Here is a 19,108-nt window from a genome sequence, read left to right on the forward strand (position 1 = left end):
ATCACAAAAATAACACTAAAAACCCATCAGATCGAATGCGAACATTTCGTGACAATATAAACCGCCTGAAAAACATGCCTCTCCTTTGAATATTTACCCGCCTATTTTGACACATCTCACTTCTATATCTTCTCCCTCTTCCCTATGTTCACACCATTTCTGCTATTTCAAACAATAAAGCATTTAAGATAGAGGGTGAAGAAAAAAACACCCACCTATCAACGAATGAACAATGTTGTTAATGCTGCAATAAAAAAGCACAATAGGTTACAATCACAAGTGTAGAATAAGAAGTGGCATAAACAGAAATCCTAAAATCTAGTGGAAATAAAATAACTTAAAAAAGTATGCCCTAAATTAAGTATACAACTTGCTACATTCCCAGTAAAAACGTAGGACAACTATCTAATTCTGAACCCTTTTATTGTCCATATGATACAGTCTATGAAATTCATGTGCTCAGAAATCTGAACTCAAAAAGGTACACTTCACACATAAATATCCAATCCTCTCACGCTCTTTCATCGTTGGCATGATTTACAACCTCTGATTGGCTGTCCAAGGGCATATACTGTGCCATGATGGCTCTGATCTCGGAATCCATATAAGACTGCAAAAACACCAACAGAGTAAATGTCAAATGACATGTTCTCGTACTACAGTTTCTAATAATAGGTCTCAGCTGATAAGGAATTGGTGGATCTCATTAAATAAATGCCATTAAGCTGTATAAAATAAGAATTGAATAGAAAAGGAAGGTAATAGCATCAGTAAACTGAGAGAATGTGACTACGCTTACCCTTATTCTATATTTGTACAGGAGGTATGCCCCAGCAGCAGCCATAACTAAGCCAACTAAAATAACCCAAAAAGCAGTCCAAGCTGATCTTCCCTCCTGACGGGCAGTTTTACCTGCAAAATACCCAGTTGGAAATAAATAAAACCGATCAATTCAAATGTTGTGAAAGTAGAAGAACATCAAGTGTGTTTCACTCACTTATGCAAGTATCGTGGTCCCTTATATACAAAAGATCTCCACTGCAAGTGCACTCATAGCTGCCCCAAGTATTCTTGCAGCTACATTCAGGGCACTGACAACCTTTCTTCTCTCTGCATTCATCAATGTCTGCAAGGATAAAAAGAAAAGAGTTCAGATAATGTTCAGGTTTGATGAAACTGTCAAAGATAATTAACAACGACCAGGTGGTGGATTAATAGTAGTACACAACCACTTAACGGTGAGATCAAGTTAAAATATGGCTTATCAAAGTAATCTCTCTTCTCTCAAATATAAGCAAAAAAAATGTTTTGGATGTACGTCTCAAATATAAACAAATTTCAACTAATTTCACCTAACTATTTATTCCTAAAATTCCCTTCATTTAGTGGGGATTTTTTTTCAATGACTCTTTTTAAATGAGATTAGTACAATTACATGTTACTTTATAAACTAGTGTGAATTATTTTTTTTTCTAAAATTTGAGACGGGGAGTATAATTTACATAAAATCCAGTTTCACTTAGGGTCTATTTAATCGAGCATCTACAAAAGAAAAAATAGAAAAATAAAATAAAATTGACTTCGTCATAAGATAAAATTAGTCCATACACAAGTTAAAAATAAAAATGTTGAGAAACTATATGGGAAAGATTCTACAAGAGCGAGCTTTCAACTAATGGAGTCAACTTTATTTTTTTCTTTTTCCTAAGTACTTATGCAAAAAACTCGTCCAATTAGACCCTCACTGAGACAGCTATACATCTTTCCTACTTTTACACTTTACTTTTTTCATTAGGTCTCAACTGATTTAATACAAAATGTTTTTGTAGGGAGTTTATGTATGTGTGCGTAGCTAATCTGCTTGTTAAGTTAAAATGGTAGGAACTTACATTTTATGTTAGATTAGGAACAAATCTTAACCATAAGATCATACCATAAATGGCAAAGATTGAAACATGCAAGTCACTACATTTTAAGAAAAAACTCACTACTTTCACTGTAATACAAAATGGCTTTTGTAATACATGTAAACTGAATTTCATCGTCAATCCAACATGTTGCCAAAATTCAGTTGATTTGTGTTTAAACAGAATTTTATCTCAAAAACAATCGGGTCTCAAACCAGGTTTGAAAAGTATAATCACATACATATACACTAAGCCACAGATACTGTGACTATTTCCAGTACCGTTGTTTGAAAAATAATGAGAATAACCACTAAACAGGATCTAGGTTATACTGCAAGAGCTCAATCCGAGGAAAAAACAATAAAAAAAGAAAAAATTATCAATATATCTCACCTTCACAATTTTTGACACCGTCACCTTTAAAGCCTGCAGGACACTTGCATTTTACCCCTCCATCATCCTGTCCATAAGGCAATGATGATATATGCCATAATTCAGTTTCCGTTGTGGATTTATAAACCTTGCCCAGTGAAGTTGACATTTAAAAAAATTAGTAACTACTAACCAAACAGGCAGAATATGCATGCCCATTCCGAGCTTCATGCCAACAACCTCCGTTGTTTATCTTGCACCGCCCAGGTCCACTAGCTGCAAACCCAGAAGAAACTAGTTCAATAAAACTCTGAATACATTTAATGAAAAGGTTTATTATTCTATAGTAACTGAGTATATAACACATACATATCATAGGTTCCTAGAATTTTATTGAATTGTATACTAGGCCACTATAATTTAAAGATAAAAGCTTCCAACAGTATCCCTAAATGCTAAGGAGTCGATCTTGGATAGCAGCATGTAGTTGCCAACCCCAAAACTGCTAATGCGGGATAGCTGAATGAGGGATGCCCACTATTCTAATTGTTTTACTATTATTATAACTTCTTATATACTTTGCTATCCTTTATTAAATGGTTATTATTACTATCATTATTTAATAATTTACCTTTATAAAAATACAGATTCATTAAAACAACAAGGTTCTATAAATAATTTAGATTTATGAAAATACAAATTTTCTAAACTAAAGAATCATCACACTCAGTCAATGCACGTAAATGAGAACAATAAGTAAATATCAAACCCAGGAACCACTCTAATTCATTAAGCTTAGCACATTTGTAAATTGAAAAAAAATGAGTACGTCTGATCATGGATAAGTGTTCATAATGTTAAATACACATCGTTTTAATCCTTTTCTTATCCTTATCTATTTTCTTGCGAAGATAGATAAGTTTGAATTCTAACCTGCACATGTTGTATAACCATCTCCTTTGAACTGCACACCATCCACCAAGGGGCACTCACATACTCTCCCACGGAACGTATCCTGAGAAAATATTCACATATATAATCAGGAATACAGAAAACTGAAGCCAGGATCGTTAGACAGTCATTCTCATTTAAGTACAAATACCTTGCATGCGGTGATATTAGCTGATTTATCCTGCCAACAACCACCATTATTCTCCAAGCACTCATTTGTCTCCACATCTGCCAATAAAAAGTTTTCTACTTAGAAAACAAAATAGCTTGTTTCTTCAGAACCGAATGAAAGACAACATTTACCACTGCTCAAACAAATAGCAGGTTCAGTAGTTTCTTCGAAACCAGCACAAATAGCTTTCATAACAGCACCTTTCTCCAATTTCCCTGGAAAAAAAATACATTAGAAAAGGAAATCCAGACCAATATCAATCCGAGAAGCATATAGTACAAACCTCGATACTGTCTATTGTTGACAACTAGGGTAGGCAATATGGTAACGTCACCTCGTGATCCCTTCCCAACCTACAAACACTGACTTGTTAAGAATTTATGTATGACAATGTGATCCAAGCAATTAAACAATAAAATGAACTGAAAAAAAAAACAATTAATGTTATAAAGGAGAACCTGGGCATCTTGCTCTTCTTTCAAAACAGGATTTTCAGAATCACTATTTGGATCTCCCATGCACCTTTCAATCTTTTTAAGATCAAGGCCTGCAAATATTGAATAATCATCTTTTAGAAATCTATATCAACAAACCACCAATGGATAGCATAATAAACAACAATGATACACTTACCAAGTGATTCAATGACAGCATCTGCACACTTCTTGTTGTATTTTTTCTCCTTCATTGGGCATCTAATTTGAAAATCAGTGACATAATCCCACCACACCCAAGGCTTTTTGGTTTCATTAGCCACCTTGAAAACACATAGCTGCCTTAAATTTTCAATAACCACATCCTTTCCGTCATATCCAGTACTGAAATCCTGCTCAGGATCTGGAGCACAATATCTCCCATGATTTATGCACTGGGACTTGCACTGTTTGCTTAATGTGAATGCCTGAGGACAGTACCAAGTTATATAATGGGGCGTAAATTGAGAATAACCACCTTTCTCTAATATCTGTGCCGCACCCTTAAAATCTTTCACAAATTCCATCAACATGTCACATTTAACTCCACACTCATCATTGCTGTTGGTCCACAGTTCATACTCCACACGATCATCTGGGTGGGGGACAGCCTCTCTCCAATCCAGATTTACATTGACCATATCCCCATTACTTATGGCATCCTTTAACTTTCCACCAAAACTTTTTTCAATGAGGGCAGATGGTATTGTTATGTTCTCTATATATTTTGCAGAAGACCCATCTTCTTCAGGAGTGTCCATGGTGATCAACTTTTCCTCAATGTCATCTGCAACAAGAACAGCAGAAGCTCCGGCCTTTTGTGCATTCCAGACCTTCAAAGCAAAGAAACAATCTGCAAAAGAACAGATAAAAACACTTAGAATAAAACCAAGCAACATATCAAGACTTGGTCAAACTTACAGCATGCTAGTTTTGCAAAAGCAAACCACAAATTTGAACTAATAGATCTTTATGTGTGATTGGATAAGTGTTTCCAAAATTAATTTTGAATGAAATTAACTTCAGTCAAAATTGATTTTTGCTGTGAAAAGCTTTATGTTTCTCTGTCTTTATTCTAAAAGACAATGCTAATTAATAGTTGTTTCAACTAAAAAAAGTAAAACTTTGGAATCAACTCCTAAATGTAGAATGATCGCTTGAATATATTTACTTAAAATCATTTTAAAGGATCAAGTCAACTAGAACGAATCGACCAAAAGATTAAGAATAATCACCTGAGATGCTATTTTAACGCGATTTTGTGGAATCAAACGTGAATCCAAACAAGTAGAAATAAAACCTAAGACCCGTCATTATCTATCAACCCAATGGGGAAAATAATTATTCTCTCCATATATACATGAAAAAAGCAATAGCAACACCCCATGAACCAAATAGCAAGGTAACGTACCTAAACGAACAAAAGAAACCAACTTTGGCTCCTAGCAAGCAATACATTAAACCGAGAGACAAAAACCCTTCTCAAACAACGCAAAAACGAGCTAAAAAGCCTCAAAACCACATACAAAATTACACCCCCCAAAATCAATACCAACAGATGTTGAAACCTTCGAAATCAGACGTCAAAATACTGGTAATAAGAGAATCTTACTTCCTCGATCGAGCAAAACGATAGTGGGAAGAGCACCGGGTTTAGATTTGAAGGAAATCCCAGACTCATCAAACTCCTTGCAACCCTTTTTATTGTCCTTAGGATACACCACGTTCCCAGCCATGCTGCCTCCGTATTGAGGTATCCCAAAGTTCCCAATCGCGCTATCGTGCGTTCCCTTGATGTTGTCCGGTGACGTCACCGTCAAACTGTTCTTCTCCACCACGAATTTCGCCATTGACGGCGCCGAAAGGAACAGCACCAGAAACCCTAGACAGACGCAGAACGAAGATCTCCGAAGCTTCATTTTGATAACACCCAGATAGTGATTAGCACTGGGTTTTAAGAATTCCAAAATGGGTGAGCTTCAGAGATCTCTTCAAGGGAGAAAGAAGGGTAAGAATTGAACCTTTGCTTTCTCTCAGTTTCCTATAAAAAAAAGGAAAGTGGGGTTTTTTGTTGTTGTTTAACAAAACAAAACTGGATTTAGTACTTGAGTTGCGTATATATAAGTATGCGAGGACTTGGAAACGCAAAGATCTTTCACTGTTAGATATCTGAATTCGGGGAGACAACAAAATTGCTAACCTTCTTTGTTTCTTGACTGTAAGTCTTAACCATTAAGCATTTACAATCTTAAATATTTTTCATTTTTTGATATATATATATATATATATATATATATATATATATATATATATATATATATATATATATATTACATTGTGTGTGTGACGTGAGGTAAACATTTTGAAAGTTAGGTATTTGAAACAAGAAACACTTTATACAATGATTTTCTTTTTTCTTTTAATTACTTTTTACATATATCATCCACTGCATATAATAATGATAATAAAAATATGACTTAAAATTCTTACTTAGTTTATGTGTTAAATTGCAGATTAGTATTCGATTTTAAAAATATATATATTGAATTTTTGTGTTATCAAAATTGTTTGAATAAAGTCACGTCAATAAGTTGGTAAAAACCACATTATTATCCATCGTAGCAAAAACAATTTTTTTAGAAAATATTAGGGCACCCGTGAGCTCCTTCAAGATCAATATATTAGGGCTCAACTTTCTCTCTCTTATATTAATAATTTTATAAATGTAAGATTTTTATTCCTCTTTTGCATTATTTTAGTATTTAAATATCATTTAATAAATTAAAATAAAAGCTAAAATCATATTTAAAATAAAAAATATAATCTTTATTAACACTAATATATAAAATTTTAAATCTACATAATTCATTCTAATCTTTTTTACACTCTGATGAATATCTCCAATAAAAAGAAAATATAGACAAAATAGAAGAGCAGATTCCGGTGGCGCTCACAGACTTCGACATCATCATTCGCTACCAGCCGGAACGATCAACGACCTCCACGAGATCCCAAACGCAAACTTAGGACCACTCCCAATTGGCAAACCCACAAAGAAGAACATAAGTCAAATCCCTCAACCTGCGAACCACCAAAACGGTGTCATCCACTTGCAAAGCACAAACATAAATCATTACCTAGTGCAATGCACCACCCCAATGGCTGCGAGAACGCTGATGAACGAAGACCGCCAGACCACGAAACCCTAGGTCCGTTATTTCCCTCCACAATGATGTCATCAACAGGGTTTCTCGCACAGCGAAGATTTCTGAGGTCGAAACCTCACAAAGGCGCCCCCACTACAACAAACACCGCACCACGAGAAAGGTGTTGGCTCCTTATCTGCAAAACCCCTCAACCAGAACCACGAAGGAGAAGAGGAAAGAAGTCTTTGCCACATATAAGGAAAGGGAATAAAGCTTCCCTGTTGGGAGAAACTAATTAGGAAAAAACTAATTACATTTTTAATTAGGATTTAAAAAAATATTTAATAAAAAAAAACCTAACCTAATCAAATTATAATTAGAGCTGACGTGGCAAGGACGGATATATTTTCTTTTCTAATGAAAGCACATTTTCATATATGTATTTGTTAAAATAAATGATTTTGCCACGTTAGATAAATAAATTGTCACATCAATTAACATTTAATATCGTTCCTACCAACTTAACGGATAGGACTGAAATCTGAAAATGACAACTTAACGTAAGAATCAAGTAAGAATTTAAGCTTAAAAATATTAATATTCGACAAATTATTGTATGAATTATCTTAATTTATGTTTCAAAACAGACTAAAAACATTTATTATACTTCTAATCTTATCTACGTATACCTTATATATCGTCCAATGAGAAAGAAAACGTATCGTGTACAGGAAAGTTACCCCGTATCTCAAATCTCTACGAAAAAAAAATGTTTTTGTTCTCTATAATAATGTACTCCAAATACCAATAAATTATATTAATACTTTTTAACATTTCAATTTTTATTTATTTTAATAATACTTTATAGCTTCTTCTTTTTTATGTATGAATGTTCTCATAGTTTATATTTAACTTTATGTGTGTTTAAATGTTAAGTGATGAACTTGATATGCAATAATGGAGATAGATGAAAGTGAAAAAAGGAAATATGAAAAATAATAAATTAAAGTGATGGAAAAAGATGATGATATATTTGTCAAACATTTTATATATAATTTAAAGTTTAATTAAAAACTTGAAATTACTTCCAAAATGATAACGAATAGTTAAGTTGAAATATCGAATGTAATAAATGATGTTGTATTGAGTAATGATAAAGTAAAAGAAAAAAAAGAGTTTTACCTCTGGTCCAAATAATGAAGATGGGTTTACTAATTGTCATATATTAACTTCAATAAATCAAATTTAATATATAACTAAATTTAAACATTTTTTTAAAAACATTTATATATATATATATATATATATATATATATATATATATATATATATATATTGGCCTTGATTTCTTTGTAGATATGCTATAATCATTAAGACCTTACTCTTATCATTTATTCTAATTTCTTCATTTAAGAGATTATCTTTGACTATGTCAAAAGTCAATTTCCAATGCGAAACAGAACTACTTAGAAATATCATCAATGTCTTAAAGCTATCTAGTAATGAGTTAAGCAACAACAATGCTAGTAATTTGTCATCTAATACAATCTTTATTGCAGTCAACTAATTCATCATATTTTAAAAAGTACTCAAGTGTTCTGTCATTGAGGAACTATCATTGTATTTCAAGTTTACTAGGCTCCTACTAAGGAATGTCTCGTTCAATGAATTTTTAAACTCAAACAACTCACTTAATCTCTTCCATTAGTTGTAAGTAAGAGTCTCACATGATACATGATAAATAGATTGATATATCCATTGCATGATAAAGTCAATAATCTTTCTATTTATCTTTTTTCAATCTCCACGAAATTTATCTACTAGTTTAACACTTACTTCTTCAATATCATACAAATATTTGCAAAATAACAATTTTTCATGCAAGATTTCCATATTAAATAATTGTAGAATCCAATTTAATTATTATTCTTACACCATCACTATCTCTTACTTTCATAACAAAAACCAAAAGTCCTAAAGTTATATTAACAGTTATTGGAAAGATAATAAAAATATTAAATAACAAGGAAGCAAAACCAAAATCAAGTATTCATTGTATAAACAATATGCAAAATAATAATATGCTAAAAGATAAAGGAAGGAGAAATCAACAAGCAGACATACTTCTAATGTGAGAAAACCTCGTTAGGGAATAAAAGTTAATGGGACCTAGTCCAATAAAATCTTCTATTAATAATAATTAATAGGTATACCACAAGTTTTTCAAAATTTCCAAATATTAAAAAAAAAAAAATCTTTCCACATATACCAAACTTCAATGGATATTTAAATAAATAATAAAGGAAACTTCAATCTATAAGATAAGGAATAAAACATTTTTTTAAGGTAGTTTCTCTACATATATTTGTACAAAATCAACTAATAATTACTCTTTGCTTATTCTTCTATGTCACTTCTTTTATTTTTCTCACTTATGACACTTAAAACTTCTGTCTTTCTCTTTCTCGCTCTATTTTTCCCTCCTTTAAATATATGTAAATGATTGTTCATATTTTTTAAATTGTATATCAGATTAGAAAAAAAAAGTAAAATATATATATATATATATATATATATATATTGAGTCCGTGGACTAATAAATTAGTAATCAACCTTTTTTTATAATTTTTTTAATCGGCGACAATCTTTTTATTTTTTACTATTTTGTTCAAGATTGCAGCATTTCTAAAAGATAAATATATACGAAAAATAATTATTACTGCATGCAAATGCATGTTAAAAGAGATTACTTTTTATTCTGCAAAATAGAACCTGTTGAATATTTGTTGGAACAATAAAGACAGAAAAATGTACACTTTTCCTTTTCTTTTTAATATTTTGCGATAATATATAAATCATTTGTATGTGTTTTTCTTTTTTTTTTCTGTCTTTTTTTTTCTAAAATAGGTATTATCTTTCTAACTATACTCTTCTCACATCTATATGAGTTTTCTATTTCAATTTTTATTTATTTTAATAATACTTTATAGTTTCTTTTTTGTATTATGAATGTTCTCATAGTTTATATTTAACTTTATGTGTGTTTAAATGTTAAGTGATGAACTTGATATGCACACGATGGAGAGAGATGAAAGTGAAAATGAACTACCAAGTGTATGAGAGGAAATGTGAAAAATAATAAATTAAAATGATGGAAAAAGATGATGATGGTATATTAGTCAAACATCTTATATATAATTTAAAGTTTAATTAAAAACTTAAAATTATTTCCAAAATGATAATGAATAGTTAAGTTAAAGGATTAAATTGAATATAATAAATAATGATGTTATGAGTAGTGATAAAGTAAACAAAAAGAGTTTCCCTCTAGTCCAAAAAATAACATATAATTACTAATTGTGATATATTAACTTCAATAAATCAAATTTAATATACGACTAAATTTAAACATTTTTTTACTTTTAGAAATATATATAAACATTTTTTTTACTTTTAGAAATATATATATATATATAAACTCTATTTTTAAAGTTTTTTTTATCTTTTCCTCGCGGTACTCGTTCATTATTGGTCTCTCTCTAGTATTTAGTCTTGGACGGAATTTATCGTTTTATTGGGGTTGCATTCCCAAACAACCCGACTCACAACGCCTCGTGATACGATAGGGTCCGGGCACAACGGGGTTCTCACCCTCTCTGGCGCTCCCTTCCAGGGGACTTGGGCCCAGTTCGCCACTGAGGACGCTTCTCTAGACTACAATTCGAATGTCAGGGGCGACCAATTTTCATGGTGGGTTGTTCTCGGTTCGCTCGCCGTTACTAAGAGAATCCTTGTTAGTTTCTTTTCCTTCGCTTATTGATATGCTTAAACTCAGCGGGTAGCCCGTCTGACCTGAGGTCTCATCAAAAGCGTCTTTGCTTTTTGCCAAGAATGCAGTAGGGCCGATCGATTGGATTTCCAAGTCTTCGCGATTGGTCTTGAGCGTTTGCTCATCCACCGTTTCTCGCGGGGGGACCCCGACGTTACCTTGGTTTTCGACCAACCACGATGGGTGTCTCGTGCGAGGCCAGCTTTCGCCCCGATGCATGTTTGCATGGGATGACGACGTGTGTGACACCCAGGCAGGCGTGCCCTCGACCTAGTGGCTTCAAGTGCAACTTGCGATCAAAGACTCGATGGTTCACAGGATTCTGCAATTCACACAAAGTATCACATTTCGCTACGTTCTTCATCGATGCAAGAGCCGAGATATCTGTTGTCAAGAGTCGTTTCGATTTGTTTCATGACGATTCCGTTGGACGCTGTCCTTCGGTGTCGACCAAAAATGTGTTTCGGATCCTTGGCACGTATGGTGCCGGGGTTTGGATTTTGCCTGGAGAGGTGATGTTTGTTGCGACCACCCCTTTCCCGACGCTTCGAGTGTTTGGACGCATTCGCTGGTCGGATGATTTAGGCATCGGCAATGGTCCTTCCGCAAGTTCACCTACGGAAACCTTGTTACAACTTCTCCTTCCTCTAAATGATAAGGTTCAGTGGACTTCTCACCACGTCACGGGCAGTGAACCGCCCACGTCACCGCAATCTGAACACTTCACCGGATCATTCAATCGGTAGGAGCGACGAGCAATGTGTACAAAGAGCAGGGACGTAGTCAACGCGAGCTTATGACTCATGCTTACTAGGAATTTCTCGTTGAAGACCAACAATTGCAATGATCTATCACCATCACGATGAAATTTCAAAGATTACCCAGGCTTGTTGGCTAAGGCTATAGACTCGTTGAATACATCAATATAGCGCACGTGCGGCCCAGAACACCTAAGGGCATCACAAACCTGTTATTGCCTCTTTCGGTTCATCCCGCATCGCCAGTTCTGCTTACCAGAAAGGGCCCACTTGAAGCTCTCGATTTCGTTGCACGGCTCAACAGAGCAGTCGCACCGTCCTACCTCTAATCATTAGCTTTACCCGATAGAACTCGCCTGCGGGCTCTAGCTATCCTGAAGGAAACTTCGGAGGGAACTAGCTACTAGACAGTTCGATTAGTCTTTCGCCCCTATACTCAAGTCAAATGAATGATTTGCACGTCAGTATCGCTGCGGGCCTCCACCAGAGTTTCCTCTGGCTTCATCCCGCTCAAGCATAGTTAACCATCTTTTGGATCCCGACAGGTATGCTCTCACTCGAACCCTTCACAGAAGATCAGGATCGGTCGGCGGTGCAACCCACAAGGGGATCCCACCAATCAACTTCCTTAGGTCTTACGAGTTTACTCACCCGTTAACTTGCACACATGTCAAACTCCTTGGTCCGTGTTTCAAGTTAGTTTAATAACAAGGAGTAACATATAATTTATCAAATATAATCCAAATTTAATATTTTAAAATTTATATTTAATTATTTAATTTATCAAATTAATTAAATTAGGCGGTTTAAGCTGTGAATTAATTCAGTCAAGTATTTTGAATTTTACATTTATATTAAATTAGTTTTTAATGAAAAAATATTTTTATTTTAAATTAATGACATAAATATAATGAGTCATGTATAACATAAATAATGATTATTATATTAAACTATTATTTTATATTATTTACTATTAAATTTTAACATAATATCATATTAAAAATAAAATTTAAAATTTAAAATATAAATGCAAATTTATAGATATTAAAAAATAAATTCAAGTTATATTAAATATTCCTAAAATTGGTTAAAAATATCACTTTAAAATCCACTTTTTTAATATAATATAAAGTTTATTCTAAGGAGATGATCTATCAAACTTATTTATTAATGTCAAATCTTATTCACAGTATATATAACTTAAAATATAGTTCTTAACAAAATTCTAACCCACAGTTATAATTATTCAGTTTATTCCATCTTACTTATTCAATCAAATCACTTAAATTTATTTCCAGAATACATATTTTCTCATCATCCCTCTTATGTTTAGTTTAATTGATTAAAAGCTATACACTTACAGTAATTATTAATAAGAAACGAAATTTTCGAATTTATATAATTTTCCAAGAAAGTCAATTAAAAAATATATGTTCAAAAGAAATATTAATAAATGCTTTACTGGTGTATTTTTTTATTAATAAGAAAAATACATTGAAACTTCAAGTTATTTCTTTCCTTTCTTGTTTGTTCTCTAAGAGAGCTAGAGGAGAACAAAATTTCTTTCAGAGACACTTTCTATTATTAATTAAAACTTCTACAAAATATTATATTTTTGAATTTTCTTTTAGTTTTACAAAACGCAATGTTTTAATTTCAGTCATTGATACTGTAACAATATAGACAAAACTTTGGGAACTGACATTTCAATACCCTCACTTATGATATTTTACCACGTGATAACAAATTTTTATTTATTCATAAAAATAAAAACCAGATTATAATTAAAGATTAATTGTCATATTTTTTTTATTTAACTAAACTTAGAAAAAAAATGGTTTTTTTCTTTTCTGAATTGAAGAACTTAAGATGGATAAGGAATTATAACTAAGTAATAGAAAATGAATAATTTAGTATAAACTAATTTGAGGGTAATGATACCAACTACTTGTATCTAGGGAGGTTTAACATACACGTATAGATCTCTACACTATTAAGATATTGTCTGCTTTGAGTCAAATCCTTACATATTTGTAACTCATATTCATCTTTTGTTTTATTTAACATGAGACTTTTTTTGTAACTAATATTGTATTTGTTTTAGAACAATTGTTAAGTATCCGTAAAGAAAACATGATAATTGTTAAGTTAACTTATTTTTACTCAATTGTTAAGTAACCTTAATGATATGATTATGACTTTATACGACAATTTTTTGTTATTGTGTTATTATTTTAATGTTATTTATAAAAATTAAAGCATGTCTAAATATATTTTATAACTTTTATAAGGTTTTCCGAGATGTGATGCTAAAAGGGATATGATATTTTTGTTCATGTTTCTTAGAAAGTTCTTATTTTCCTTTTACTCGTGCCTTGTAAGATCCATTATTTTAACTTATCCAATTAAGAACTTTTCACGAGTGCCATTTTTTTTTTAATTTGAGATATATTTTTTATCAAATAATAATAATAACAACAAAAGTTATTAGTAATTAATATTGAAGAAACATAAGAATATATGTGCTCACCTGTGGAGTTTATTTAGTAAAATAAATTAAGTTACTAAGTTGTGGAAAAACTGTTTAGATTGTAAAGAATGAAATGAGTGATGTTTAACTAAAACACCCATTATTTAGATATATTAAAAGTAAAGGAAAATAGACTTCAATTTTGCTCTCTTGCAATTTCTAATCTATTTTTTTTTAATTTTTTTTATTAACAAGATTCATTGATTTTTCAAATTTGTTGGCCAGGTCGAACTTTTAATTCTTGATCTATTATTTTATTTTTATGATTTTCGTGGTCACATTTTAAATAATTCATGATTTTAACTCATTTTTTAATTTTTAAATGTTTATTTCTTACAATTTAATTAATCAAACTGATTTTATCTTAAACAAATATGATAATTTAAGGTTCAATTATATCTAAATAAAAAGATTGGACTTTTGATGTGTTGTGTCTTCAAAGACACCCTAAGGTATGACATGAGTAGCTCTTTCTCTTTACCTATCCTTAATCTCATTCATATGTACTAGTAGCTTATTTCCCAAGAAATATATTGATCATTGATATCTGGTAACATTGACACTAGCTAGTTTCTTTAGCTATTCTTATTTAGAAACGTGTATCAACTGTCCAATCACATTCTTTGCAAAGGATCATGTTCATAATTTCAATGACAAATCCATTTGTAGGGCCAATAAAACATTCTTAGCCCAAAATTATTGTTGGCACTATAGGGAAAATGTTGGACCATGTAAGAACACCAGTGACTAATGATGCCACGACAAGAGACACTTTTATTTCGTTTAAGCATCTTAGTATCATCACACATTACAGCCACAACACTAGCTAAACAATCCGCATTCTACCATGTATCTCAATCCACAAGCAAGCAACTTTTAGCATGAAAAGGAAAAAACAGATGCACATAATCTCAGGCCTAACCTTTTTTGTGTATAAAACCAAGCAGAAGGGTTACAACTCTCCAACTCCAACATAGCATACACAACTGCATAAAGTTCTGGCTAAAAACATCATGAAAAAACAAGTTTGGTTCTTATCCATTTTCCTTTCATTTCTGATTCTTCCAACTTCTTGCCAAAAACATGCATGTGACACAGGCTCTGCTACGAAAAGCAACTTTTCATTTTGTGACACTTCTCTATCTTATGAGGACAGGGCGAAAGACTTGGTGTCACGCCTAACACTGGAAGAAAAGGCACAGCAACTAGTGGACCCTTCTGCGGGCATTTCCCGGCTGGGTGTGCCTGCTTATGAATGGTGGTCAGAGGCACTTCATGGTGTCTCAAACTTAGGGCCAGGGACACGTTTTAACAAAACGGTGCCAGGTGCCACTAGCTTCCCAGCAGTGATACTGTCAGCTGCAAGCTTTAATGAAAGTCTGTGGAACAAGATGGGGCAGGTTGTTTCAACAGAAGCTAGAGCCATGTACAATGTGGACTTGGCTGGGTTGACATTTTGGAGTCCTAACGTGAATGTGTTCCGCGACCCTAGGTGGGGACGTGGCCAAGAAACTCCAGGGGAAGACCCCTTGCTGGTGTCTAGATATGCTGTCAACTATGTTCGTGGCTTACAAGAAGTGGAGGACGAGGCAAGTGCTAAAGCTGATAGGCTTAAGGTTTCAAGTTGTTGTAAGCATTATACTGCCTATGACATTGACAATTGGAAAGGCATTGATCGCTTTCATTTTGATGCAAAGGTACATAATGTCTTCTCATAAATTAAATTTGACAACATTTTACGTAGAAATTGGTTAGGATTATGGACACATGGGGGTCTGATACTATCAAACATTTTCTTAATAAATGCATGTCATGACGAAGTTGTTTGAGAAGTATGCATAAGTGGTGTAGGATTTAATGAAGATGTCTGATTTTTTATGCATGATAACTTGGGGGATGATTTGCTATAATTGCTCCTGCTGCAGGTGACAAAGCAAGACTTGGAGGACACGTATCAGCCTCCATTCAAGAAATGTGTGGAGGAGGGGCATGTTAGCAGTGTTATGTGTTCTTATAATAGGGTGAATGGTGTTCCTACATGTGCTGATCCAGATCTTCTCAAAGGAATAATAAGAGGCCAGTGGGGTCTAGATGGGTTTGTCTTCAATACACAACAACTCATTTGTTTAGATTTATATTCTATACATAACAAGTCTCTGGCTAACTTCAAAATTATTTAACAATTTCTTCTTTTTGCTGGCCACGAAGAACTATATATTAATATAACACAATTTAAGGTCGTCATTTCATTGAACTTTTAATCCAAGTATCCAAACCAAGTGAAGCTCCCTGACCTCTTCTACTTTCCTCACAGATATATTGTTTCGGATTGTGATTCGGTGGAAGTCTATTATGATGCAATTCATTACACTGCGACTCCTGAAGATGCAGTGGCTCTTGCACTTAAAGCAGGTAGAACTATGGTTACTTACAGCTGCAGATTTTCTGATAAGGAGGAAAAACTAATAGTGGAAATTTTGGATAACTAAATGGTATCTTATCACGTAGGTTTAAACATGAACTGTGGCGATTTTCTGAAAAAATACACTGCAAATGCAGTAAACTTGAAAAAAGTAGACGTAGCAACAGTAGACCAAGCCTTGGTGTACAACTACATAGTCCTGATGAGATTGGGCTTATTTGATGACCCCAAGTCACTTCCATTTGCAAACCTTGGGCCATCTGATGTGTGCACTAAAGACAACCAGCAACTGTCTGTAGATGCTGCAAAGCAAGGAATAGTTTTGCTGGAAAACAATGGAGCTCTTCCCTTATCCCAAACTATCATTAAAAAATTGGTTGTGATCGGACCAAATGCCAATGCAACAGAAGTTATGATCAGCAACTATGCTGGCATTCCTTGCCGCTACACCAGTCCTTTACAAGGACTACGAAAGTACATTTCTTCAGTAAAGTATGCACCTGGTTGTAGCGATGTAAAATGTGGTAATCAGAGCCTCATTGCAGCAGCAGTTAAGGCAGCAATTTCGGCTGATGCAGTGGTGTTGGTGGTGGGATTAGACCAATCTATTGAAGCAGAGGGCCTGGATAGAGAGAACCTGACATTACCTGGCTTTCAAGGGAAGCTTGTGAAAGATGTGGCCGGGGCTACAAAAGGAAAAGTGATTTTAGTGATAATGGCAGCCGGTCCAACTGACATTTCCTTCTCTAAAAATGTCAGCAACATAGGAGGAATATTGTGGGTAGGGTATCCTGGCCAAGCTGGAGGGGATGCTATTGCCCAAGTAATATTTGGAGACTATAACCCAGGTAAGACTACTTGTACATGTTTATCAAATTCACATTTTAAGTATTTTACTTTTTGAATACTGTCACTGGATCGGATACTGTACAATCTTTAGACATTAACAACGGAGCATTCAACTTTAGGTGGAAGGTCTCCTTTTACATGGTATCCACAATCCTATGTTGATCAAGTGCCCATGACAGACATGAACATGAGAGCCAACATCAGTAGAAATTTCCCTGGAAGAACCTATAGGTTTTACAATGGTACTTCCCTCTATGAATTTGGTCATGGATTAAGCTATTCCACATTCTCCATGAATGTTGAATCTGCTCCCTCCACCATAATGGTTCAAAGCACATCCATTTCTGAAGCACATAACATCTTTTCTTCTGGCTCAGCCACCCAAGTTGAGTCTGTCTCCAAGGGTCAAGCTGTTGACATTTCCTCCATAAATTGTGAGGACTTGACATTTTTGCTTGTGATTGGTGTGAAGAACAATGGACCCCTAAATGGATCACATGTGGTGCTAGTGTTCTGGGAGCCAGCAACTTCAGACCTGGTGACTGGTGCTCCAATTAAACAGCTTATAGGATTTGAAAGAGTATATGTTACGATGGGGATGACAGAGTTTGTGACAGTGAAAGTTGATATATGCCAACTGCTAAGTAACTTGGATAATGATGGCAAAAGAAAGTTAGTGATTGGACAACACACTATTTTGATTGGTTCCTCCAGTGAAACCCAGGTTAGACACCACATTGATGTTAAATTTTCAGGGAGTATGAAGGCCAAGGAGTTCAAGTCTGAATGACTAGAATATGAAAGCTTTGCTAGCAACTAGAAGCCATAGCAGAAGTTACTCATGGTGTGTGGTAAGAATATAAAGTTGTATCAGGAAGCGACCAGTTTGACAACAGTTTGTGAAATTGGAAGAATATTATGTATGGATCAGATGATATATAAAATATAAATTAATATATAGTTATATATTATATATAAGTATACAAGTATTTCTAAAATTTTCAATTAGTGGATGGTAAAAAATAACTTAAGTATAAATTTAGGTATCGTATTTCTTCAAAGAAAAACGCTAAAAGAAGGGCTTGAACCTTCGACCTTGTGGTTAACAGCCACACGCTCTAACCAACTGAGCTATTCCAGCTTTTGATATTCGTTCCAAAACAAGAAAATTTACCATATGTTTTCTTTTATTATTTAAAATGTTGATACTGGTGGGCCAAGCCTTTTCATTTCTCTCCTCGTGGAGTTCACTGAGACAAATATCTATATTTATTTTTACACAATTAAAGGTTACAGATAATAACAGTTTTAAATTTATAAGCTATATTATAATTAAGTTTATAATAAATAAATATCTGTAAATATATAAATTATATTTTAGATTTTTGACTAATAAGTTAAATTGCGATTAATATTTTCTCATTTATTGTTTTATAATTATATCGAAATTTAATTGATTAATAAAACTAAAGAGGATAGATTAAAAGTAATATAAGATTAAAATACACAAAAGTTAAGATGGAGTCAGTATACAATCTATATTATAATTAATTTTTTTATAAACCGACATTTATGACTATATAAATTATATTTTAAATTAAGTATACATAATATATGTAGTGATATAAGTTTATTTTTAAACATTAATATTAATAATCTATTTTATAAATACTGAAATCTAGTTAAAAAATTAAAGAAG

At 33.1% G+C, this 19,108-nt stretch overlaps 2 protein-coding genes and 2 non-coding genes across 4 annotated transcripts; 1 reads left to right on the forward strand and 3 right to left on the reverse strand.

Annotated features, from left to right (window-relative positions):
• Window positions 1–226: 226 nt before the first annotated feature.
• LOC108326404 (vacuolar-sorting receptor 1) lies at window positions 227–6,103 on the reverse strand. The gene is made up of 12 exons (XM_017559898.2): window positions 5,488–6,103; window positions 4,036–4,728; window positions 3,861–3,949; window positions 3,686–3,755; window positions 3,534–3,617; window positions 3,382–3,458; window positions 3,213–3,294; window positions 2,473–2,555; window positions 2,301–2,367; window positions 998–1,126; window positions 800–912; window positions 227–610 (listed from the first exon to the last, which is right to left on the reverse strand). Exons 1-12 carry the CDS (start codon window positions 5,792–5,794, stop codon window positions 512–514), a joined length of 1,893 nt encoding a protein of 630 aa, XP_017415387.1. The 5' UTR covers window positions 5,795–6,103; the 3' UTR covers window positions 227–511.
• Window positions 6,104–11,093: 4,990 nt separating this feature from the next.
• On the reverse strand, window positions 11,094–11,249 carry LOC128196054 (5.8S ribosomal RNA). Its single transcript, XR_008248154.1, has one exon. It is a non-coding gene; the product is annotated as a 5.8S ribosomal RNA (ribosomal RNA).
• A 3,872-nt stretch (window positions 11,250–15,121) lies between these two features.
• LOC108325165 (probable beta-D-xylosidase 5) lies at window positions 15,122–18,336 on the forward strand. The gene is made up of 5 exons (XM_017558185.2): window positions 15,122–15,835; window positions 16,064–16,233; window positions 16,453–16,550; window positions 16,647–17,408; window positions 17,529–18,336. Exons 1-5 carry the CDS (start codon window positions 15,152–15,154, stop codon window positions 18,197–18,199), a joined length of 2,385 nt encoding a protein of 794 aa, XP_017413674.1. The 5' UTR covers window positions 15,122–15,151; the 3' UTR covers window positions 18,200–18,336.
• A 140-nt stretch (window positions 18,337–18,476) lies between these two features.
• Window positions 18,477–18,550, reverse strand: TRNAN-GUU (transfer RNA asparagine (anticodon GUU)). The gene has a single exon. It is a non-coding gene; the product is annotated as a tRNA-Asn (tRNA).
• Between the last annotated feature and the right edge of the window lie 558 nt (window positions 18,551–19,108).

Source organism: Vigna angularis, chromosome 3, assembly GCF_016808095.1.
Source record: "Vigna angularis cultivar LongXiaoDou No.4 chromosome 3, ASM1680809v1, whole genome shotgun sequence".
Lineage (NCBI taxonomy): Eukaryota > Viridiplantae > Streptophyta > Magnoliopsida > Fabales > Fabaceae > Vigna > Vigna angularis.

Excerpts from the sequence above, each read along its gene's own strand:
- LOC108326404 (XM_017559898.2), bottom strand. The coding sequence starts at position 5,794 with ATGAAGCTTCGGAGATCTTCGTTCTGCGTCTGTCTAGGGTTTCTGGTG. Across the intron at positions 2,556-3,212 it reads TGGTTATACAACATGTGCAG|CTAGTGGACCTGGGCGGTGC; the intron begins GTTAGAATTCAA and ends CTGGGTTTGCAG. Across the intron at positions 913-997 it reads GGACCACGATACTTGCATAA|GTAAAACTGCCCGTCAGGAG; the intron begins GTGAGTGAAACA and ends GGTATTTTGCAG.
- LOC108325165 (XM_017558185.2), top strand. The coding sequence starts at position 15,152 with ATGAAAAAACAAGTTTGGTTCTTATCCATTTTCCTTTCATTTCTGATT. Across the intron at positions 15,836-16,063 it reads GCTTTCATTTTGATGCAAAG|GTGACAAAGCAAGACTTGGA; the intron begins GTACATAATGTC and ends CTCCTGCTGCAG. Across the intron at positions 17,409-17,528 it reads ATTTGGAGACTATAACCCAG|GTGGAAGGTCTCCTTTTACA; the intron begins GTAAGACTACTT and ends ATTCAACTTTAG.